Source organism: Pteropus medius, unplaced genomic scaffold, assembly GCF_902729225.1.
Source record: "Pteropus medius unplaced genomic scaffold, Ma_sr-lr_union100, whole genome shotgun sequence".
Taxonomy (NCBI): domain Eukaryota; kingdom Metazoa; phylum Chordata; class Mammalia; order Chiroptera; family Pteropodidae; genus Pteropus; species Pteropus medius.
This window is the reverse complement of record NW_024354875.1, coordinates 42524651-42550086: the sequence shown is the minus strand read 5'-3', so window position 1 is coordinate 42550086 and position 25436 is coordinate 42524651. Positions and strand designations below refer to the sequence as shown.

General features: G+C 33.9%; 1 protein-coding gene across 6 annotated transcripts in view; it reads right to left on the bottom strand.

Moving 5' to 3' along the window:
* The window catches only part of PEX5L (peroxisomal biogenesis factor 5 like), a 203225-nt gene that overhangs the window by 151494 nt on the left and 26295 nt on the right, over positions 1 to 25436 (bottom strand). For 2 of the 6 annotated variants that reach the window (XM_039855384.1, XM_039855380.1), the window contains exon 1: positions 1298 to 2508. The exons of 2 other annotated variants lie outside the window; for them this stretch is intronic. In XM_039855384.1, coding sequence (XP_039711318.1) covers positions 1298 to 1390 — 93 coding nt within the window. In that variant the 5' untranslated portion in view covers positions 1391 to 2508. Of the gene's footprint in view, positions 1 to 1297; positions 2509 to 25436 lie in introns of those variants that run through there. 2 more of the 6 variants (XM_039855379.1, XM_039855383.1) reach the window with 2 other exon arrangements.

Here is a 25436-nt window from a genome sequence, read left to right as displayed (position 1 = left end):
GTTAAGCTGCTGGCTTGTAATTATTCATTAAGTATTTTTTGCCTAGCCTCTCTCATCCAAATTACACCTTTAGTCCTCTATGACTATTGTTATGCTTTTTTTTCAACTGTAGTTTCAGAAAAGATTCTTTAACACTTTAAGTGATTCTTTTAAGAGTCTCAGCTCGTTTTTCATAAAGATTGAAACTGCATTAGTAAAACTATGCTTAAGACTTCAACTATTAAATGTTTTATTTTAATTTCTTATATATATATTTCAGAATAAGACAAGTATTATATAGCTCAATAAATCTTCAGATTTTTCTACATTTGCTTATAAATCAGATGAAAATGAAAACAGGAAAAACAACTCAGAAATAATTTTTAAAAGATAAAATAATTTTCAAAATTAGGTAGTTTGAAAAGATAGAGGAATACAGGCCATCTTTAAAAATGACTTTACTGGCATTTTGTCATTTTTTTCCCCCCAATGACCACTCTCCATCTACCTCCCCCATTCCAATGTTAGAAAACTATTTATTGTTGTGCTATAAGAGAAAGATAATTTGAACCCTTTTTTTTTTTTCATTCTCCCAGTGCACTGATGGGAATACCAGAAATGACATGTTTCTTCATAATTTCAGAAGTCTAAGTACCTCTGTAGAGGACCAGTAAGAAAAAGAAAAGAAAAAAATTACTATATAGCTTTAGTTCAAGGTTATTATTGAAAAATAATCCTTCCTTTAGGTATTAGATACATCAACTAGAATTAAGAGAATTAAAAATATGTCTTATGTTTGTACCTACTGTCCCATATTAGGATCCCTATCTCATTGGGGGAAAAACTATATCTTTCAGCAAACATGACATAAATCTGTTTTATACTGTGGGACATGATCCTTGTCTGTTTTTCCCTCTGTAATATTTCAAAACCAGATTTCACCATTTCCTCCCTAATAAACATACCTACTATTTTTGTACGTTTTTTTCTGTAATAAAGAGATTTCTGAATCTTCAAGTGTTAGGATGCGAAAATAAAATCTGAATTCTCATTCATATATTAATGAATTTAGCCACTTAGAACAGAACAGATGGCCAAAGTATTTCTCTCTATTGTTATTCTCATCTTCATCTGAGGTTCCATTTCAAGATTAATGGAAAACAAAAAGAGCAAGGTTGGTTTTGATCAAGCTGATTTCCTTCCTATCACTTTGCTTTTGCATCCTTTTAGTCCACTGGTTGCCATACAATATTGTCCAGAGACCCTCTAATACGAAACATTTAGAACTGTCTTTCCGAATATTGATCTGTATACGTACCAAGTAGCTCATTTGCATGACCCGATTTCTGGACAAAAGGACATTAAGTAGAGATGGAATGTGGGTTCTTCCATTCATTTCACTGTCCGACATCCCAGAATTCTTTGCACCAGTGGCCGTGGCTTCATTGCCAGAACTTGCTGACCAGAGAACCACAGATCTTGCCCAGCAACAGTATTTATAATGTATGACAATGACTGAAGTATCCCTGAATCATTGTCTTGACTTTGTAAACATTGTGAAAATGTTGGCCAGCACAAAAAGTCTTTGAAATGAAAATTTCTTCTTTTCTGACTAATTTTTATCCAAGCACTTCTATGTTTCCCTGAGTGCTGTTCTACTTTAATGCTTAAAAAAACCCAGACATATATTATTAATTATATACATTTTTATATTTCATCCCACACATACAGACTACTCAGCCTCTTTGTCATAAAATCTCTTAGTTTTCCCTTTTTAATGCCCCACCCTAGACTTTCTTGTGATTAGCAAATCACTTATAATTGATATAAAAATGTCAGCATTCACAGAACATAATTCAAGACTGCAATTTCTGCCAATACCGAATTCCACTTCTCCAATTTAATCCCAACTCCTTATCTGATTTAGTAGTACATTTTCCTGGGAAGAGGCTAAGTCAGGGAAGAAAATTGTATCCCCAACTACTGTAAGTAAAAGTTGGCATTTTCCAAAAGTGGGAGGAAGAATTTAGAGCTCTGATTCTGTACTTAAACCCCTAGTCTCCAAATAGCACACAGCTACACGCAGAGTCAGAATTCTTACAGTTTTACTCTAGAGTTAAGCAATATTTTCTAGTTCACCCCATAACCCCAGGGGGTTTAAGCCTTTTCTAAGCCATAATGGTTATTCGCTCACTTACTGCTTATCTCTAGTGCGAGCATAATCCTCTTTCGAGCACTCAGCTCCCACTTTGACTGCTTAGATCAGCCAGCCCAGGCAGAGATCTTCAGCTCTCCTCCCTCCTCCCAGCCAGGAATCCCTGTCTTCTATCTATGCACTTTTGTCAAGCACAAAAAGCAACTCCATAGTTTCTGCGTGGTCTTTCACATTAGCCGAAGGACAGAACTAGAAGGAGAAAGAAAGCTAACCTCTGCACTGTCCAAGCATGAGGAGGCAGGGCTTCTGTGGGAGGAGAAGCCACAGGGCAATCACTTCCTGTGCTCCTCCCACCTCCCTTGGCAGACACTGGAGCTGAAGATTTCAACTGAGGCAGTAAGGGCAGGCCCCTTTCCACCTCAGCTTTAGCATGTTGCCTCCTTATAGCTGATTTTGTGCACAGCTGATGGAAGTGCAACTGAGGAGGGAGCATCAGTGCAGTGGAGACAAAATGGTGAGGACTTTGAGGTGGGAGAAGTGAGGAAAGAGGAATAGTCATCATTTACTGACAATGCCTCATTCCCTACAAGAAGCTTTCAGCTCAAGATAAGTGTCCAACCTCTGAAACCCCAAAGAAAATATCTCCCATCTTCCCCACACCAACCTAAATCTTTTCTGAGTAACTGGAAGAACTATCTAGTTCTTTGTTAGTGCTGATAATTTTTTTTAATACCATTGAATCAGGTCTGTAGTTTTCTTAAGAACATTGAGCCCAACAGCTAACTTTTTCTCTCTGCAGACATTCCACCATGCCTCCTTAATCCTATATACTTCCTGCTTCCACCCCTTCATTCTTTCCTCCGAAAAAGTAGAATAGAAATGTAGATTTATTCACTTGAATTAAGTAAACCATAAAATTTGGAAACTATGTAGGAAAACAATATATGGCCACAGACATGGAATATATTATATAGAACAATTTTGCAAGTAAATAGCAACAAAACAAGAACATAATCTTATGGGATAGAGACCTGAAAAATGAAGCACCCTATGTTCAATTTTAGAATAAGATTTTATTGAAAAGTAAGGGTATTAATTGAAAGATACTAGCCGAATTGTGTCTGGGTTGAATTAAAAGGATTCTTCATTCTCATTAGGAATGGAATACAAAGTAAATTTTGAAAGGAAAAAGGAACACATGATTTAGTTAATTGTACAAATTAGCCTGAATTGCAATTTTTGCCTAACTACAGATGTCAAAATAAATCTAAAGGTTAAAGATTACATATACATATTTCAAAAAAGATTTTATTATTATTTATTCAATACTGCAATGAATGACAAATAGTAGACCTAAATTTATTAAAGCAAATGTTATACAAGAACATATAGACGAAAGAAACAGAGACCTTCCTATTCTCTTCTTCCTGGTCGTCAGTAATCAGTTCCTATCTTCCCATTTTCCCTATCTTCAATCCCTTCTTCTCCATCACCTTCATTCCCACAGCCTGCAAAATCGCTCAGTTTTCCCTATCCTAAAAGATGACTTCCTCACACCTATTTCCCCTAAAGGCATTCGTTTAATCTGTTTTATCTCTTCACTGTCAAACTTGAAAGAGTGGTCTGAGCTTACTGGCTACAGTTCCTTCCTTTCTCTTCACTTCTAAACCAATCGCAATCAGGTTGCAATTTGCAATTTACTATAATTGCATTCTTGACAGTCACCAATGAACTCCTAATTATCAAATTCTCTAGTCGTACTTTTTTTAGAGCTAATTGTATGAATTAGTCTCAAATGCAATTTGTGATTGACTACAGATGTCAAAATAAATGCAAATATTACTTCTTTCAGTGGTCAAGTTTGTATCAAGTATTTTCAAAAGTGTCTTTGCTGTTATTTATACTATTACAGCTGTTAAATGGTGCCGCCACCAACTGAAAAGAGTATCAGTGAAAGAAAGGAGGAATCGAGAAAGGAGAAAGGAGAAGATATTTGCTGAGTCTGGTGTCTTTGGAAAGTTCATCCACATGGAAGGATCCAGTCAACAATTTGGATATACAGCTCTTATCTTAGAAGAGAGATAAGGGTGGGATATATGGATTGTTGGGGATAATTAAAATTGCTGGAGAGGACAAGCCCATTAAACAAGAAAACATTGAGGCAGACAAGGATTAAGGCTGGAGTCCCGGAGTATGTTACATTTAAAGAATGCGCCAAAAAGGAAAAAAAAAAAAGAAGAATCCAGTGAAGGAAGCTAAAGAAGAGTGGTCATTATGTAGGAGGAGAACCAGGAGAACGCAGTCTAAGGAAAAAGAGTTCTAGATCGTGTCAAATGCTGACGGAAGGTTGAGTAAGGATGCGAATTGTAAAGTGTCATTGTATTTGGCATTTTGGAAGTCATCAAGGACTGGGAACAAAAGAACTAGTAAGGATGGAACCAAGTTTAGAGTAGACTAATAAACATATTGGCAGTAAGGGAGTAAAGATAGTGAGAGGACTTATTTTCTCTTAAGAAAGCTTGAATAAAAAGGGAAAGGGAAAACTTTAAGATAGTAGATCTCATATGAAGCGCTCTTACCACAGTTAAAAAAAATAAAAAGAAAGAAAAAGAGGGAGCAAGATGCTGGAGGAAAGACAAAAATACAAGAAAAGAATGCTGGGAAAGTTATTATACTTCCCCCGTCCCAGCTCTTGTGTAAAGGTGTTGAGGAAGTGTATAGTTCAAGAACAAACTAGTAAAGACAGTGAAAATGTAGATATCAGAAGGTGAGGGGGATAATTCATGAAGCAAGAAAGTAAGAACAAAGTCCTTTTGGAGAAAAACTGCATCTCTCTCTTTTAAATTTTACAATTATGTTATATATATATTTATAGAAGAAAAACCTGGAAGGATATATACCAAATATTAAAAGCCTCTTTCTCTGGGAGGTGGAATTATGCATGATCTATATGTTCTCTTTATTCTTGGGAGTACTTTTTGAAATGAGAATGAATTTCTTTTATAATTATAAAAAGGAAACAAAATGTGAGATCCATAAAATTGCCATGGAAAAGACTCATTTTAAGTCTACTTCTTAGAAAAATGACTAGGTCAGGGCTTTATACTTCCTTTATTATGTTTCTGGAGGGATAAAAGCTTGTGTTTTTTTTAAATGTACAGATTCATGCTACAGTTATTGCTTATGTCCCTTGTGACAAGCATGGTAAGATGGTGGAGTGAATGTTTTGTTTATTGCATTTAATATGCCCCGTTACTCTTGACTCTCCCTTATAATGTTAAGCTTCTCAGGTCTTTGACGTCAATTTGGTCTCATGTTCCTTCTCTTTTTTTAAATACCCAAAGTGTCAGCACAACCATAAACATCACTGTTGTGGGAGCCAGAGAAACAATGAAAAGAGAAAACAGAAAATAAGGGAGAAGGAGCAGCTTTCCCAAAAGGCCTGGAATAAGAGCTTGAGAGCTTCCCCCTGTTTAGGACATGAGCCTTGACAGATCTTTTAAATAGAAAGTGATCGCCCTCCCAATTGCAAGGACAATTTGCAGATCTTTTATTATTCTTACATATGGAGGAAATCAACTTTCTCAAGGGAAAATGTTATCCTTACAGAGAGTCACTTACAGAGGGGCTTGTTAAGTCTGGCACTTCTCAAAAACTATATATTTTTTCCTTTTTAAAAGACATTCACAGTTGTGTTTTTCTCTCCAACTGTGATCATGTTATAGTGAAACAAAATAGCCACAGGGTGCAATCTTTTAGTTTTGGGTCAGGCATGGGCAAACGTGACATATGGCAATCAAGCTCAATTCTAAAGGTATAGTATTACTGGGTGAAAAAAGAAATATAAAGACAACAAATATGTTGATGCATTTTAAACCATGTTTTAAGTCATATGCATATCCAGATATTTAGTATTTTTTTTTTATTTTAAGGCTAAATCTAATTAGGAAAATAATATTCCAGTTATTTACTAGTTGGATTATAAAATGGCAATGACACACAATGCACTTTTCACTATGGCCTTGCAGTTTCTCTTTAATGTCTGTTTAGGGTGGCTCTTGGTTTGTAAGAGAATACCCTAAAGAGTTTATAAAGCTGTAAAGCATTTTCTATTTTTCAAGTTTCTAAAGATGAAAATTCTGCAACATAAATATCCATTAAATTATGTAATCTTATATCATCGTGCAATGACATTTTCTTAAGCATACAAATTCATTATTAGGTGTGCGCCTTCGTATATCTTTTCCAATATTTTATCATGAAAAGTTTCAAACATATGGCAAAGTTAAAAGAATTTTATAGTGAGCACCTGTATACTTACTACCTAGATTCCATCACTAACATTTTATTAAATTTGCCTTTTTGCATATCTATCCACTGTGATATATTTTTAAAGTATGGTACACACCACATTTCTACACATTCTTTCTTTCAAGATTTATTTTAGGTAATTTACTTTTAAAACTCAGAAATGCAAAACCATTGGTTCAGTAAACTTTCAGAATAAGAGCACTATGAGTTCAAGATGTGTTCCCTTACGGCTTTCATGTGAAAAGCAAAACAGTGAACTACATTTCTAGCATTGAGTGCTAGTGATAGGCCCTGTCACTAGTATTAGGGAAGAAGATTTCTGATCAAAGAGCTGGGATTTTTTTTGGTTCTCAGTCAAAAACAAGCGATCAAACAACTCAACTTTTTGAGACAAATCCGTGGTGTGATAGGCAGTTCCAGTTGATAATAATCACCATGTCCTCAATTTCATATCCTTTGATCGTCAATGTTTCCTGCAAACAACTTCAGTCTACTCCGGGCTATAAAATAATTATTCACCTCTGGTACATGCAACAAAAGTAGCAAGCCCCAGGACAGGGCTAGGATAGCTAATGACTTCTTAGAGGCAGAGGGGTTACATGTGTTCTAAGAAACAGTAGTTGGGTGGATTATTGAGTTTCAGTAGGCAGAAAACAAAAGTCAAACTTGAAATTTCAGTTATTTCAGATTCAGCAATGTTCCACATTACTCTGAGGACAATAAGTAAACTTTTCTTAACCGTCCCTCACCTCCAAAACCAAACAAAACCACATTCAAAGAAAAAGCAAACAAAAAACAATGTCCTTCTTAACAGAAAAATTCTGAGTCCAATTCTTGCATCTGGAAGGTTCTTGTCTCTACAAAAGTAATTTTCTCATTTCCTCTAGACTTGGTTCCTGAAGCTATAAATACAGTGGTGTAGCATGCAATGGCTAATATATAAAAATTGTTTTCTGCCTGCTGAGGACAATAATGATTGAAAAGTGATATATTTTAATCCACTAGATTTTTTGGCATTACATGGTCTTGGTGTTATTTCCAAGGCCAGATGAAACTAGCAAACACTCCCATTTGTTAGTTTTACCTGTGATCACTCAAATGGCGGGACAGGAGTGGTTGTTGGTATAAGATAGGTAAGGGGCCTGAGGGAACTGACATTTTGGATCCCCAAATGGTAAATGAACAGTACTATAACGTAAAAAAAGTTCCCCTGCCCTGAAAAAAAACTAAACTATGTATTCTATATCTTTGCCACTTGAGAAAAGCAGGAAATAATCAATAAATATTTAAAACTAAAACTATTACTTGATGTTTCACTTCTGATCTCCGTTGACATGATTTCGTATTTATTATATGTGTTGGCCCCACAAGATGGGGGTGAAACCATGTTACTCCAATCTCAAACACAGGTATGCTCATCACTGGCCTCTCGTCTGACTCCTTTATCCCTTCACTGACAGCTGGCACACCTGGCATTGCACACCTGCGCTGAATTCCTTTAAAACAACTGATCTGGACATGATGATTTCATGCCATTATGAAAGAAAACAGTGATCTTTTAGTAAAAAGGAAAGAAAAGTACTAGCTTCTATATGCATTGCGTTTCCCAACTATATTGTGCCTCTATTTTCATACCTTCTCTAAACTCATACATGGCATTGATACTTTAACACATACTTGAAAAAAATTTGTCTATAAAATTTTGTTTCTGACAAGAGTCAACCCAAAGTTTGTGTTACAGCCATAAAATCCAAACAAAAGGTTAAATTTGTTTACCGTTAACCTACATCTACGTAACTGATTGACTTGTAACCAGTTTTTTATTATGGCTCAAATAACTTTGAAGGATTTTTTTCTCATATCAATCTACACACAGCCATGACTGCTTAAAATAAATCTTTCCTGTTCCTGAGAGTGACAGATTTCCTGGAGGTATAGCTCATTGCTCTCACCTCTGGGCTCTCTCCCACAGCCTTGATCATCTCAGGAATCCTAACTCAATATCGCAATTCTTGTCAAGTCTCCAACAGTCTCTCTATGGCTTCTTTTGTTCATCCCTTTTCTCCAAAGGCTTATAAATTCACTGATAACAACATTACAGAAGAGACATGGCAATCCCTAGAGACTGGGCAGGGCTGAAGAAGGCATCTTCTTCATGGATAAGGGCTTCTGGGCAACTACTTATTGAGGGAGCTTTTCTAAGCTGCAGAGTTTATAGGGACAAGAAAGATCTGGGCCATAGATAGCTGGTTTATCCATCAGATGTGTGACAATCAGTTAAAAGAATAAAACAGCAGAATCCAGAAGACAGGTAGCCAATCACTACTTTATAATAGACACCAACTAATGACTTGCTTGATACAGGAAGTATTACTGCTAACAAGGGGGAAAATATAGTAAAAAGCAAAGTTTAATTTCATTTATATAAAATATTGTCACCAACCACCTAAGTGCAAATATTTTGTGAATCCTCAGCTCAAGTAAAAAAGGGTTTAACATCTAAAAATTGTGTCTTTGAGTCATGAAGGCACAATTTTTTAATTTGAGAAGGTGCAAGGTAGAGTGTGTGATAATGTTGGACATTCAAATACTTGATGAGTTTGTTCAGGCAAAATTGTATTAGTTTAGAACAATGTTTGCTTCGTGTTGATGTGTAGTCATTGTTTTAGCACTAAGGATGCTAGATTCAGTCAATATGGTTATGTGTAACTATCACAAAATTAATAATAGGTAGTGGATTACTTCTGACATTTTCAGCAAATATGACACCCATAACTGGAAAAAATAAGCATGAATGCATTCAAATACACATGGCATTTTTGGTACTTTGTTGATTTTTTTAAATAGGAAATTCCATATGGTTTAAAATAGCTGAAAAGAAAGAAATGGTATTCGAAAAATAAACTATTAAAAAACCTCCCTTATTTGGTGATGAGATAAGGAATAGAGGGAGCTTCTTGAGTATGGTAATTTTATTTCTTTTCGGCATGAGTATGAAGTGCGTTCATTTTATTCTTGTGTTTTAAACATTTTATGTATAAGTGCTACGTGCTACACTTTTGGTCTACTTTACCACTACATTGTGAGCTTCTCGAGGTCAGGGACTGTGTTATTCATTCATTCTCTAAGGGTTTTTGAAAACCTACTATGAAGTGGTGAATTCTGGGGCTCTATAGCATACTAGGCTGAGAGGAGGTGTGTTCCCTTCTCTCGGAAGGCTTGATGCCTACTAGGAAAGGGAGGTAATTAAACGAGCAATTATAAAAATGTGAGGAGCCTATGACAGAGCAGTCTGGGGATGTGAAGGAGGCTGTGGGACTTTGCTCTGTGTCAAGGTCCAAACTGGGATCCTAATGATAAGTAGAAGCCATCTAGCTGGAGTAGAGGGGCTGGTCTGTGTGTGGGCTTGGGGAGAAGGTAAGTAGCAGAAAAATGACACATAGGGAAGACCGAAGGTTAGAGATGGTAGGGCCTTCCAACATCTGAGAGGAGGACCACGTGGCTAGAGCAGAATTAGGGTTTGGGGGAGCGATCCCAGATGAGGCTGCAGAGGAAGGGAGAGTCTTGAATGTTAAGGGCAACGTGGAGCCATTGCAGGGTTTTAAGCAGAAAAGCAACATTATCAAAACTATGCATTAGGAAGTGCACTATGGCTAAAGTGTGAGAAATGGGTGGAGGAAAGAAGACTGGGGGCGAGGAGGGTGACTGAGGGCTGCTGAAGTATTCCGTTAGTTGACAACCACAGAGCCTGTTTCAACATAAGTTGAGATAACTCAATGCACAATAATTTTATTGTAACATGCTTCATTCATCATTTTGTATATCATGAGATTACTTTTTCAATACTGGCTACCATAAGTGATAAAAGTATCCATATTTTCTGTAGTCAGGAATTAAATAAGCAGCAAATGGGCCTACAACAGACACATTCTAGTCGCTTGGTCATATGTAAAATTATTTTAGGAAATATTCAATGAAACAAAAACTTTTGAGAGAGAGAAAGAGAGAGAATGTACTTTGCCTAACATAGAAAAAAATTTTGCTCTTAGTGAAGAATATGTATTTTTTTGTACTCTGTAAAGTCCTAAAGCAATATCTAAACTTTTCTTGTTGTTTCTTGCTATTTGACAAAAACAAAGGGAGTCTGTTAAAAAAATACAATGAAAGATTGTTCAGTGCTGCTGAGCATCTAAAAGGATTTATTATGATTTTTTTGGAAATCAACAAAAGGAATTCTTTATGCAAACCTAAGAACCGAACTGCTTAGGGAGTATAAAATATTGGAAAGAAATGCATTTGCTCAAGTGTATTTTGGATATCATCAAAGTTAATGTGTTTTTAAAAGAATTGAGATGGCATATTTAGAGTTCTGTAAAACAAAAACAAAAACAAAATCAATATACAGTTGCTTCCACTGCATTTCAGTTGTTTTTAACTTGTCGAAAGATAAAACTTAATAATGGAGGAAAGCTGAAGTAAAGTAAGGTAGAAAAAGGTAGATTCACATATAGTATTTATCTTCTTACTCAAAGTTTGTTTGGAGATTGTTTCTACTTAATGAGACTTCCTTTTGTTATTAATATTTAAAAATAATCACATGTTACATGAAAAATACTGAAGGACATTCAGCTACTTGGAAGCAAATCTCAGATCTCCGGAATGGACTTCTTTCTACAAGATCACAGCATCCTAATGAGTGTGGAGGTTTTCTTCCATCTGCAATTCCAATCTTTTCATTTTTCTTTCTTTTTTTCCTTTTTAGGACTCAACCCCCAAATCTTAGATGCTTCTATTGGAGAAGTCATTACAAAATTTTAAAGAGACAATGAGAAAGGCCTCTAGAACAATACAGAGCAGAGATTTTCAGTGATAAGAACATGAAGTTCGTATCAGTTTGAGAGCACTGTAAAGGTTCTTTTGAAAACTCTTCTTGCAACCTCTGATGAATACCCTAAGGTGAATAATATATTGATAATATAGTACTGAGAGACAGAAGAATGGCTATTACTTGAAATACATCTTTGGAAGTAGATATAGACTTTAACAAAGGGTCTTTTAAAAACTCTTGTACTTTTGTAAAATTGTCCTGGGTAGGCGAGTGAGGGGATTTTAAAGAGATGAAGCAAGGCTTTAGTAAGGAACAACTAAATTGCCATGGATAGTACTGTGCCACAAATGGTAAAAGCTTTTTAAAATGATAAAAGCAGAAGCTTCTCCTTAAAAGAAACATTAACAAAAATTTTAAGTACAGAAGTTTGTATCACATTTTTATTTTATAGCAAAAAGGAAATGATTAATTACTTCCATTATTTCTAATCCTTCTTATTCTCTCTTGCTGATGTCATTCCAAAAAAAAATTTATACACATATATGTATGTATGTATAAATATATATTCATATATACATACATATGTATTTTTATGATATAAATGTGATTGTTATATAAACACTAAACTTCTCTTTTTACTCAACAATATATTATAAATATCCTCTCACATTAACACATATCCATATCTACCTTACATATCCAAGTTCACCTTACATTAATGGGTTTTTGTTAAGAAAGTATAAGAAATCCTGGAAACCAACAGAATGAAGCATGCTCCTAACACTTAAGAGACAATGCTAGTACATGAGTGTTGTCAGAAGAACCCTAATGGCTCCCAAGATTCTTTCAAAGAATCTTTGGTCTGCAAAGTTAAAACTATTTTCATTATAGTACTGAGATGTTGTTTATCTTTTAGCTGTGTTGACATTTGCACTGATAGCGCAAAAGCAACAGTGGATAAAACTGTTAGTACATCTTAGCATGAATTAAGGTGGTGGCACCAAACTGTACTAGTTGGGAACTGAACTGGCCATTTTAAAATAAATGTAATAACCACATTTACTTGAAAAAAATTACTGACAAACTATGGTTACTCAAACATGGGTATCTGGCTTCCCCACCCCCTTGAAAACAAATGAAGAGAGACTCTCATTTCAAGGAAAATGACCAAAAATATTTTTTGCCAAAATTCAAGTTTGCAATTAGAGAATTTTGGAAAACTTATCTGTCATGTAAATTTGATAATTTCCCAATAGATAAAGATGTTTCCAATGAGATCAGTGATATTAATGAAGTATTTTTTGATATTGTATAATAAAGTATGACAATATTTGAGATATGACACTTAGTGAACCAATATTTTCGAAATGACCAAAGCATGGCATGTTATCAAAACTATGCATGAGTTAAAGATCTATTCAAAGTGTAAAGAAAACCAATGTATTTTAATGTAAAAAGAACACAAAGTTCATTGATATCACTTCAGATTCCACATTGCTACTAAATTTTAAGAAATAACATCTGTCAAGTTTGGGCATAATATCAAAAAATATCCACAATTATTTGAAAAGGCTATTAAAATACTTCTTTCTTTCCTAACTACATATTTGTGTGGACAAATTTTTCTCCTTATATTTCAATAAAAATTGCAACAGATTAAATGCAGAAGTAGATACAAGAATTCAATTCTCTTCTATTAAGCTATTCTATTTAAGAAGTTTGCAAAATGTAAAACAATGCCACATTTCTCACTAAAATTTTTTAAAATTTATTATTATTTATGCCTACAGCACCTGGTCTTCCTAGGTGGTCTTCCATCCAAGTACTAATCAACTTAGCCTCTGAGATTAGACATTGGGCTTGTTCAGGGTGGCATGGCCATAGACCATGGACCGAGGCCACCTTGGGTGCGAACCTAAGACCTTCTGCGTGTAAAACAGACATGCTAACCGCTACACTATGGAACCATATCTGTAAAATTTTAATTTTTTAAAAAAAAATTTTTTAACGTTATCGGTGTTTTGGTGTTAGCATGTAATGAGTATTTTACTGATTTTTACATTGACTTAGTAAGTACATATTAAAATTTTTCTTAGTTTTCTTTTCTAATGCAGTGAATGCCAATAGATATAATCCACATACACAAAAACTCTTTAGGATCTTTAATATTTTTTAAGAGTACAGAGACAAAAGTTTGAAAACCACTGTTATATTAAAACGTAAACTTGTTCTGCAAGTTGTTCTGGAACAACTTTCCCTTAAAAATTTTTTATTTTCCCTCTCTCTAATCATGATAAACAAAGTCAATTTATCTCTTTTAGATTCTGGTGGAAAAATCCATAATAAATCATGTTAAAATTTATCCAATTAGTCTTCTAAAAAATTGCATGTGTTACTTAGTACGTTTCTGAACTATATGTAATGGCTATGGCTTTAGAGTTTATCAGTACTTACACAAAGGTTATATTCTTTACTTTTCCTAGACAATTCCATGAAGGTAGGTATTATTCTCCTTATTTATAGCTGTGGATTTTAGGAGAAAAAAAGTACTTTGTCCTTCTAGAAAGTGTTAGAGCACAGAATCATATTCAGGTCTGCTGACCCTATTATGTTCCTGGGCTCTTTTTTCATATTTGGGTGGAAAAATATTGTCTTTTGTTTATTATCAGCATGGACTATGAACTTCAGTTCTTGTACAATAGAAACAAGGGCTGGGTACTGACATACTTTTTGGATTTGGTCAAGCATCTCGACTTCTCCCAGACAATTTCCTCTGCCAATATATAAAGATTGTGACAAATAATATATGCCAAGGCATGTGGAATAGTGCTCAGTATATATTAGTTTCTGTTATTAATATTTTTCCTGCTTAGCATGACAGTGTAACCCCACACAAGGCCAGAATAGCTTGGGTTTCACCCAACACTTAGGTCAAGTCTGAAAGGATCAGTCAAGAAGACAAAAATAGATGACCGGCATATGAAAAAGCTTCAGAACGATTGCAGGCCCGAACAACAGAAATGCAGCCTTTTCCAGGCCGGAAGCCAGATATCATTCTATATATGCTGTTGCCTTACACCTCAACTCAGCATTCAAATTTAGAGGTGACCATAGAGGTCAATACATCACTCTTCTGCTTGGCAGGCCTGGTCCAACCCAGCTTTGAGTGGCTGCTGGACATCACCACCTTTAATAGCTTCTTCTCTGCCCCCACCTCAGGCTGCTGGAGGCACGTGAAAAGCCTTGAGAATCCAGGCAAGGGTAACCAACCTTAGCTTTATATCTTATTTTCTCTATGCTTTCCTAGTGTTGGTCTTGTTGGCTTCACACCTGGAACCTCTCTCTGCCTAGTTCCTTCAGAAAGATTCGCCATTTGGATGAATTATAGTAAATTTACCTTGGGGAGGATGATTTGCTATTCACTAGAATGAAGACTTTACATATGTTATCTCATTTAATTCTTATAATAAGACCATGAGTTTGTTTATATTTTTCTCAGTTTTCAAATAAAGCCCTAAAGGTTTAGGATATTTTTTCCAGGGTCATCTCCAAAGTCATACAACGTATAAGTAGCAGAGCAGATTTAAAACCTAAGATTTTCTGACTAATCCAAATCTGAGTTTTTCAGCTCAGCCCCATCCCTTCCCCATATTTTAATTTGATTGAAAGTTGAGATGACATAATGCAAAAACGCATGTTTGATTAAATAGAAAAAGAAAAAAAATTCAAGAAAAGTCAACAGCCTTTTAATGCTTTCTTAGACAAGCATTCAGTTCAAAGACATATAGTGGAGATGTAAGAGGTCAGTCTCTGAGGTCAGATTGCTTGGTTTAAAGCCAGCTCTGCCCTGTACTAGCTGAATGGATTTGAGCAAGTTATTTAACTCCTCTATGCCTAAATTTTTTCATTTGAGAATAATAACAGAACCTATATCTTTGAGTTGTACAGGGAAAAAAAATCAATTAATATACATAAAGTGCTTAGAACAGTGTGCTTGACACAATACACAATAAATATTGGGTGTTATAAACTGGTATTTTTCTCTCCCTCTCTCTCTGCCTTTCTTCCTTCTCTCCTTCCTTTCCTTCCTCTCCCTCATCCCTCTTCCTTCTCTCTTCTTCCTTCTTCCTTCCCTTTTCTTCTTTCCCTCTTCTAACAGGTTGAGTTGACAGTGTGTAACTCAGCTGTCTTCTAATGGCTTTTGTGCGTTTGAATTTTGCCAACATTTCGCTTCAAGTGTTCTTTGACATTAAGATAACTGTAACTCCAGATCCTTTCTTAAAATGGGTCACCAGGGCCCTCCACCTTAGTGTGTAACCACTAAGCAATCTTTTTAGCAAGATGGTAAGAGTCATCAAAGATGGCTCAGAAACTTAATCTTGAAGTTAAATTTTTTTTTTTTGGACTAGGATTTAAAAATAGAACCTGGTGAGAAGCAATTCTTGCTGTGTCAACTTTTAGAATGCTGTACTGAGAAAACCTAAGCATAGCTTTATTTTAAGAAGACCCTGAATGGCTTAACTACAGTTCATGGATACATCAGAACATCCCTTGATGGTCTGCTTTCCTGTGAACCTAAAAATCAAGCCACACGAAGAGTTCTGACTTGATCAGCCCCCAACCCCCTTTACAAAAAGCCAACTAAACCAACTCAGGTGCTGCTGTAAGTAAGTGGAGCAGAACACCAGCAGTGAGCACTTTGCCGCTGACCCCTTTGAAGTTCACCTCTTTGTTAAATCTACTTTTAACACAAACTGGATTTTTTACAGTATGTTTCAGAAATGGTGAAAAATATTAAGGATACAGAAAAAAGAATGACTACAGATGGTTGATTTGGAAAGTAGGTAGAGAAGGACTTTGGTCTGTGTCCATGTCTGGGTTCTAGCCTTGTTTTCATCACTTTTTTCTTAGAGGGCCAGTTGGCTTAACTTTTTTGAGCTATATTTCCATTTTCAAGGTAGCGGTCTGTACTAGGTAATTCTTCATGTTGTTAATTCTATGAATTCTTTTTAAACTCTTGGGAAGTCAGTTAATTAGTAATACTGTAGTGATTAATAAAGAGATCATTGTTAATTAAAGAAAGAAACTAAGCTTCATAAAATATAACATTAATTCAAATACCAAGGAGGATTTAGTCTTTATTAGAAGCTATATATACTTTCTTCATATCTGTCAAACAATATTTCTTAATAACCAACTGAAAGGGCTGCAACAAACTTAAGTTTCCATTCTAATGTAACAAGAAGTAGTTGAAAATGGATGTAAAAATATGTTTCTCAAGAAGGAATATGCTGGTGCTCAGTCCCTTTAAGTGTATGTCTGTGTACCGGTTCAGGAAAACTAATCAGGCAACAAGGTATAGAATTCATTGAAGGGAGTTAAAAAAATACAAAATGTAGTGAGGAGCCAAATCACGGGTAACAAGTCTTGAAGACGATATCAGCAAAAGGAATGGAAATGCCAGTGTTTGGCAAGGTGGTGTTCATATAGAAATAAACCTAGCTGTATATTCCTTGTGCCATTTTGAAAGACTCTTTACTGAAGAATCAGTAAAATGCCACTATTAAGATAAAGCTTTAAAAGACAAATATACATGCATGTCACAAAGAATAAAGGATGGACTTGGAATGCTTTTTATAGCACTGGTTTTGGAACTGACTGAATTTACTGGGATTTTTTGCACAGGCTTCCAAGGAAATCAGCAGAACTCAGTGGTAGGGACAAGTCTAAGTCCACGGAACAGAACTAAGTTGCTTGGCTCTATCCACTATGTGCAGCCAGGGACCATGGCTCATACTTGCCTTGTCTGTCCTACCAGCACCAATTACAGTTTCTGATATGGTACAGGTATTCAGTAAATATTAAAGTTAATTATTTGATTGATAAAGATCAGCATCCCTCCACTGCAGCTTAAGTAACACTGTTGTATCAATGACACCAACTGAATTAATCCAAACCAACCCACCCTCCAGTTCTTTTATCTTCTCCATCATTGTATTGCTAAAAGTTATTTAAACTTTTGAAAAATGCATTCGAATTTGTTAAATCAAGTAGAACAGTTATGCTAATTCATATACTCATATTAATATTAAAAATGAAACAATTGAACCACATGGAAAGGTTAAATTACTTGTTCAAAGTAAAAATTTTAAAAAAGTAGATAATGTATATTCTTTTTTTATTTTTTTTTTTTTTTGGATAATATATGTTTTTAAGAACATATCCTGAAATATTTTCCTTTGGGTTCACAAATTTAGCTAAGAGATGTGTACCTCTTCTTGTCCTCACCTCCCAATTTCTTCCTCCTATTTATCATGTTCTTAATATGTCTCAGTCATTGTATGACACTTAGGAGATCCAGAAATAAATTAGGTCAGTACCCTATACCCTGGAATCTCACTATCTAGATAGAACTATTTTCAAAATTTCTCATACCACTGTATTCTCAAGAAGTTTTCAATAGTCATTACAGAAACATTTCTGGTTGGTCCTGATCTTTAAAAATGCAACCAAATCAATTTAAAATTATAATTAAGCAATATATTGTGCTTGACATTATAAAAATGTAAAGTTTAAATTAACTTTAAATTTCTGTAATATGCAGACCTAAATACTACATGCAATATAAGATATTATAAATATTTTATATTTAAATAGCATATTCATATTTATAAAGTTTTTATTTATCTGTTTCATACTTATTGAACACTTTTAATCATTTTATTTTCATGTTTAATACTTATTGAACACTTTTAATCATTTCATTTTCATGATAAGTTATTTCATGTTATCATGAAATAACTAACATTTATTGAGTGTTTATGGTGGGTCAGGCTATGCCAAATGTTTTACATATATTTAATCATCTAGTTCTCACCATAAGTACATAAGACCTTTATCACCTTCATAGTACAGATGAGAAAACTGAAGAAAAAGAGGTTAAGTAGCTTCCCCAAGGAAGAGCTATGGTATGAATCTACGTAAATGCCCACGTCCCATTCCAGAGACTCTCATATAATTTGTCTGGGGTGGGCTTCGGCATCAGTATAACTTTAAAAAAGTAATCGTTTAAAAACATTCCTTAGGTGATTCCAATGTACAGCTAAAGGTGAGAAACACCACAAATAAAGACAGTGTTCCCAACTAAGCAATGGGTTAAGGTCACATAAACATAACTAGTTGATGACAGAGCTGAGGCTAGAGCCTGTTGTCTAAGATAGTGTTCTTTCTGCTTTAGCAGGATTAAAGATCTCGTCAAGGCTTCCTTTTGGTGGTTAGCATAATTATTATGCATGGTAGGTACTCAATGAGTGTTTGTCATCCAAATGAGAAAAATTTACCACTACGTGTTTATCAAACACTGATTTTACACCAGAGCTGGAGGAAGTAAAACAGGAGATGCAATGGCAGTGTAACAAATGGTTCCTACTTGTAAGGAAGTACCTAACATGTGTATGTAGCACTAACATCCTCAACAATTAGTTGTTAAATAAATAAAACTTCCCAAAATGAAGCAACTAAAGTACACGTATTAAACCATGTGGAGGAGACAATAAATGCACACAAATGTCCAAAATGGTTAAGAAAAATGTGGGATGGAATTGTTTGAGAAGATTTAATGAAATATCTGATTCTTGACCTGGCTCTTAAGTGGTGAAAAAAAGAGTTAAAAGATTGTATGATCATATCTATCGGGTTTGAATAGCCCTTAAAAAAACCCTTGTTATTATAAGAGCAACACATTTATTGTAGAAAATATAGGTAAGACAAAGAAATAAAAATTAATAAAACTACCACATAGAGCTCATTATTCACTATGTAGTGTATATTTTTCCAGAGATTATATAAATGTTTGTTTCTTTAATTTTTATTTCCCTGACTACTAGTGAATTTGAACATATAACTTGTAAGTTTGTCAGCAATTTGTATAAATTCTTTGGTGAAATACCGACTTACATCTTTTGCCCATTTTTCTTTTTTTAAAGACTTTATTTCCTTTAGAGCAGATTTAAAGACTTTATTCCTTCACATGATTGAGGGGAATGTACAGAGATTTCCCATGTATCTCACGCATAGCCTCCCCTATTATCAACATCACTTAGCAGAATGGTACATTTGTTATCAGGGATGAACCTACATTGACATATCATAGTTATCCAAAGTCCACAGTTTATCTTAGAGTTCACTCTTGGTGTTGTACATTCTATGGTTTGGACAAATGTGTAATGGCATATATCCAGAATTGCAATATCGTAAAGAGTATTTCCACTGCCTTAATAAGCCTCTGTGCTCTGCTTATTCATCCCTCTGTGCCTTCCCTCTGTTTCTCCCTGCAACCAGTAATCTTTATATTGTCTTCATAGTTTGCCTTTTCCAGATGTCATATAGTTGTAATCACACAGTATGCAGCCTTTAAAGATTGGCTTTTTATTTTTTCAATTAGTAATATGCATTTAACGTTCCTCTATGTTTTTTTTTGTGGCTTAATAGCTCATTTCTTTTAAGTACTGAATAACGTTCCTTTGTATGGGTGTACTGCAGTTCATTCATCTACTGAAGGACATTTTGGTTGCTTCTAAGTTTTAACAATTGAAGGAAGCTGCTATAAACAACTATGTGAAAGTTTCAGTGTGGATGCAAGTTTTTAGCTCCTTTGGGCAAATACTAAGTGCAATTACTGGATTACATGGTAAGAGTGTGTTTACTTTTATAAGAAAACATTAAACAGTCTTCCAAAGTGGCTGTACCATTTTGCATTTTCCCCAGCAGTATATGAGACTTACTGTTGCTCCACATCCTTGCTAGCATTTGATGTCAGTGTTTCAGATTTTGGCCATTCTAATAGGTGCACAGTAGTACCTCATTGTTTTCATCTGAATTTCCCTGATGATAGAGGATGTGGAGGATCTTTTCATATTCTTATTTTCCTCTGTATATTTTCTTTGGTGAGGTGTCTGTTACGATCTTTGGCCAATTTTTAAATCAAATTGTTTGCTTATTGTTGAGATTGAAGAGTTCTTTGAATATTTTGTATAGCAGTACTTTATCAGACACGTCTTTTGCAAATATCTTCCCCAGTCTGTGGCTTCTTCTAATTCTCTTGACATTGTCTTTTGCAAAGCAGAAGTTTTTAATTTTAATGAAATCCAGCTTATCAATTATTTCTGATTTTGCCCATTTTCTATTGTTTTTGATAAATGAATAAATGATAAAAAGGGATCATATTGTATATATCATTTAATAACTTGATTTTTTATTTAACATATTATGAGCTTCTTTTCTGTAAACATGTGCACTTTTCACAGTGTTTGTGCAGTGTTATATAATTTATCAGTCGTGGAGAACATTTTAAGTTTTATTACATTTTGTTGTTGTCATTGCTCATAAAATAAGGTTTGAAACCTTGTCCTTATAGCTAAACCTATGCATACATCCTTTGGAGAGGGGTTGATAAATAATGTTGGTTACATTTATTTTTTATTGTACTTTCAAGCAATGATCTGTGAATGTGGTTCGAAAACAGCAAGTTTTAATCATTTTAAATTAAATGTTTTAAGCCTATATATATTATACACATATGTAACTTGACATAAATGCTTTAATGAGATCATATCATAGTGTTATTTTTATAGTCTAGTCTGTTTGTTTTGCTTGCCTACTCCTCCTGCATCTCGATAGTCATATCACCATATACAGACTCTATCGACTTGTGCATAATTAACAATATGTATTTTCTCTATTTTAACCATAGCCATAGTCAAATATACATATTTGTAGATAAATACATTTAATCATGTACATATATACATTAGCTGGGGTTGTCATTGTTTTATAAGTAATATACTTTGTGTCTTATTTTTCTCTCACAACTATATCTCAAACACAATTACCTAAATCTTTTTATTTAATGCTTCCATACTATTCTAGGTATGGATGTACCATTATTTTTTTCAACAATTTTTTAAATTAACATTCACTTGGTTTTCTTTTTTCCCCAATTCTGAACAATGCTGCAATAACCATCCTTGTGCATATTCCCCTAGGTTCTGGTTGTTTTAGTTCTATGGGATAGAGGCCTAGGAGTGGGATTGCTGAACGGAGGAGTGTACGTACTTTTAATTTTAAAATTGTTTTAAAATGCTGTCATATCATCATTATAAAATTACACCTTTCTTCCATCCTTGACAGTAATAGGTATTAATTGCTTTAAAATTTTTTTCTTGGTCTGATGGGTGTAAAGTGGTATCTTTCATTGCATCTCCATTAGTCAGTTTCAACATCTTTTCATGTTTGTTGAGCACTTGTTTCTCTCCTAGAAAATTTCTCTCCTAGAAAATTCCCATCTGTATCCTTTCTTCAGTTTTTAATTGGGTTGTTGGTCTATTTATTGGTACTTTGTGAGAACTTTCCGCATAGTATGGCTAAAAACCCTTTGTCAATTGTGTTGCAAATATTTTTCCAAACTTATGTTTGTATATCAACAAAACCCTTTTTTTTATGCTTATCCTTAATTTTTCCCCTCCAGAAATATATTTACTTCAGTTTCAACTGCTGCTAGAAAATTCAGCTGCCCTGGAATTGTGGAGAGACCACCTAACAGTATTTTATAAGAAAAGACTGATATAATGGCAAACATAATACAACTCTTCCTTTCAGAAAAATTTGACAAGTATAGTTCACAATCTTACTAAATCAGGAAACAATTGCAATAGCAATAAAGAATGTCCCATAAAGATCTAAATTATCCTATATTTTCATAGCATGTTAAATCTGGAGGGAATCTTAAGTATTATCTTTAGATAAATCTTCATTCATTTCACAGGCTAGGAAACTATAATAGATGAGCCAAAGAGTTACTCTTTTAAACAGAAAAGAGTGATATAAATCTAATCCATTCTGGGTTATTAACAGAGATGTAAACTGACACGATTCAGGTGGGGATTTGGGGCCTGGCTTCAAATATCCTATTGAGACTTTTCTAAATAAAGCCAGAAGTCTTAGCAGCTCAGTAAACAAGTTGATTCAGAAAACTCAGTCTCCGAAGGGAACTTAGCTCACTCTATTCTATCATGTGAAACACAGAAAACATCTGTGTCTTAATCCATTATTAGAACAATCTGTATTATGCTCCATGCTTATGTGTTACTGAATGAGTATTTTAGTTTTTAAAATGGATTGTCTAATTTCTGTGGTCTCGGACTATGCACTGAAATAAAAATAAAACAAATTAAAAAGAAAAACCCCAAACTGTCACACATATTAATTGCAGAGAGCCAAAATATAATTATTTGATCAAATTTATATTATTCATATTTTAACTTCTAAATAAAGTGCCCACATGTATGTAAACTGGGAATCCATATATATTGGTCTTTATTATCTCAAAGATTTAATAAAAATAAAAACTTTTCCTATCTAGAAGACCCAGATGCCTCAGATCTTTGATTCAAGTTCAATTACGGTACAACTGATTTTTAATTGGGAAGATACTTTTACGTATTTTATATAAATATGTCTGAATCTAACCTAAAAGTTTTCCAAGAAGAATAAAAAGCAAATAAATAATTACATCTTAACCAATGCTCCTTAAAAGGCTACTTTGTCTTTGGTTACTAAAGTGATAATATTAAAAGAGTAATTAAATTTCTTAAAATCTAGTAGAAATCTGTTGCACAAATAAATGAAGAGAGTTTACATAATAACGATTTGAATTTACAAATAAGCAATGTGAGATAACGCTCTAGTAAATGCTACTGACCACTGCTTTTATCCCAATCAGTTATCTCCCTTGACTATTTATACAGGGAATCATATTTTACCTTTGAGAGATCTGACAATTTTAGTTATGAAGAGAGAGTGCTATTTAAAATAGCCTTTCCAGTTTGGAAGAAATGTTACTTGAATAGTAAGAGTTTAGAAGGGTCATCCTCTAAATTTATTTTTTGCTCTTGAATTGACTGAAAAAGGCTTGCTGGAAAATTAAATCCTGATGCTTTTCCAGGAGATTTCTATGGTCCTCAGGCTTAATGTTCAGAGACCTCTATTGCTAGCTGTATAAATGATCAAATTTAGTAAAAGCATTTCAGATGATATTTTCACAGTTTTATATTCATGATAGGCAGCCAAATTCATTTTTAGTTATTAAGAATACTTACTATATTGTTACCATTTGGTAAAATTTGGAAACAAGATAGAACGGAGACTCAAACTACAGGTAAAGCTTTTTGGTCAAGCTAAAGGGAACTATATCTGGTTCACTAAATATTGAAGTAATGTCCAAAAACTGGGTATATTAATATGATGACAATAATATTAGTTCTACTGAGACCCAAACACATGTCAAACAAAATGAAGTGGAAACTTGGTACTGAGCTATCTAACCTGTTGATTTTTGCAGAGGTTCAAAGTCTTGCTGCACAGAACTACCAGGATTTTCATTAAAAATGAAATCCTTGGGGTCCACTGAAGATATACTGAAGCCAAATTTCCAGGGTGGGGCCCAGGGAGCAGCAATTTCAAAAGCACTTCAGGTGCGCTTCTTATACATTCAAGTCTGAACATCACTGACTTTGACAAAACAAAATATTTAGTTGACTTCATCAACTGTTTGATCTAAATTACTCTATAAGAATTTGAATTAAAGAAATACATAATACTAGAAAGAACTTAGGTATTTCATATAAATCCGACTCGTTAAAATTGTGCTCGATATTTTTTGTAAATGCAGGATCCAGAATACATTAAAGTAACTTTACAAAACTTGCCAAAAGCTTTAAAAAATATTTTTAAACTAAGATTTTAGCTTACGAACATTTTTTTCTTATTGTGTTAATGTTTAAGTATAAGACAGTAACTTTTTTTCATAATGTATAGCAGGAGGGTATAATCTTCCTTATTGGAAAAGAAATAATGTATTAAAAATAGACATTGAGAAAGATTAAATTAGAATAAATTACTATTTAGGACAGAAAAATTGAAAATAACTAAGTATAAATGAATTGATGAGTATTAATTTACTCCTAGCACAGGTATGCTTGCTTTTCTTATCTGTTCAAAATTAAAATCTTTACAAATGTGATTTGTCACTATTAGACATGAAATATCTGGGCATAAGGGCATCCATCCTATCATATTTATATTTAAGAAGCTTCCTGCTATTATTAATTTAAACATTTTCAATACAACTTCAATCAAGTGCCACAAAAAATTACCCAGTTTTCCCTTGAAAAGATACTTAAGGGATTCATTGTTCCTAGGTTGTTCTGTGCTTCAACCTTGAGTAATTAACAAAACCTTTCTGCTTTAATTGCTAATCCTTCCCTTAATGACAGTCTATGACATTTTTAATTAATTACTTCAGCAACCTCATTTCCACTCATATCAAGGTCTTAATTCTCTTCGCCACTTCCTTCCTTATTTATTAATTATTTTTGTTACAAGGGTACATAAATGCAATCCCAGTAGTTAAAAAAAAAAAAACAAGGTCAAAAGCGTGTCCTAAACACGTGGAGGATAAACATACCTACTTTTTTTTTTTTTTTATAAGTATCAAAGTTAGGGGAAGATGGAGTGAGGGCCACTGGGAAGAATATGAAAAGTTAAAATGAACCTTCAAATTATATTCACCAATGACTAGACTCTTTTGTGCTATTCTCTGGCTTTTTCATTCTGTTCAACAGCTGATTTGTAGAATGGAATGTTTTGATTAATCTGTTTGCATACTTCAGATTAATCAAATAATTGCCAAAGTCTAACCTCATTTCATTGTATATAAACACAGTGCTGATGAGTAAATATTAATTTTACTCATCATTGCTATTTCCAATTGGTTAAGAAAATTTGCAGTTTTTAAATAATTTATTTTTCACATTTATCAGAATTTAACTCATATATAATGCTCTATTCTCCATATCTTAATCATAAGAATTGAAACAGTCTGCAGATAGCATTTCTTTATGGAGTCATTTACTAAACAAATAATGAGTAACTATAATGCGTAGATGTAGAGAGTTTTTCCCTATCACATTTCTTAACTTTTCTTACATCTTTCTATTTTTGGTTCTATCTTGTTATGTGTCCTTATAAAGTATAATAGCTTAATTAATTCCTTTTTCCCAACCATTAATTAATTGAGATTATGCCTACCTTTTACCACTTATTTAC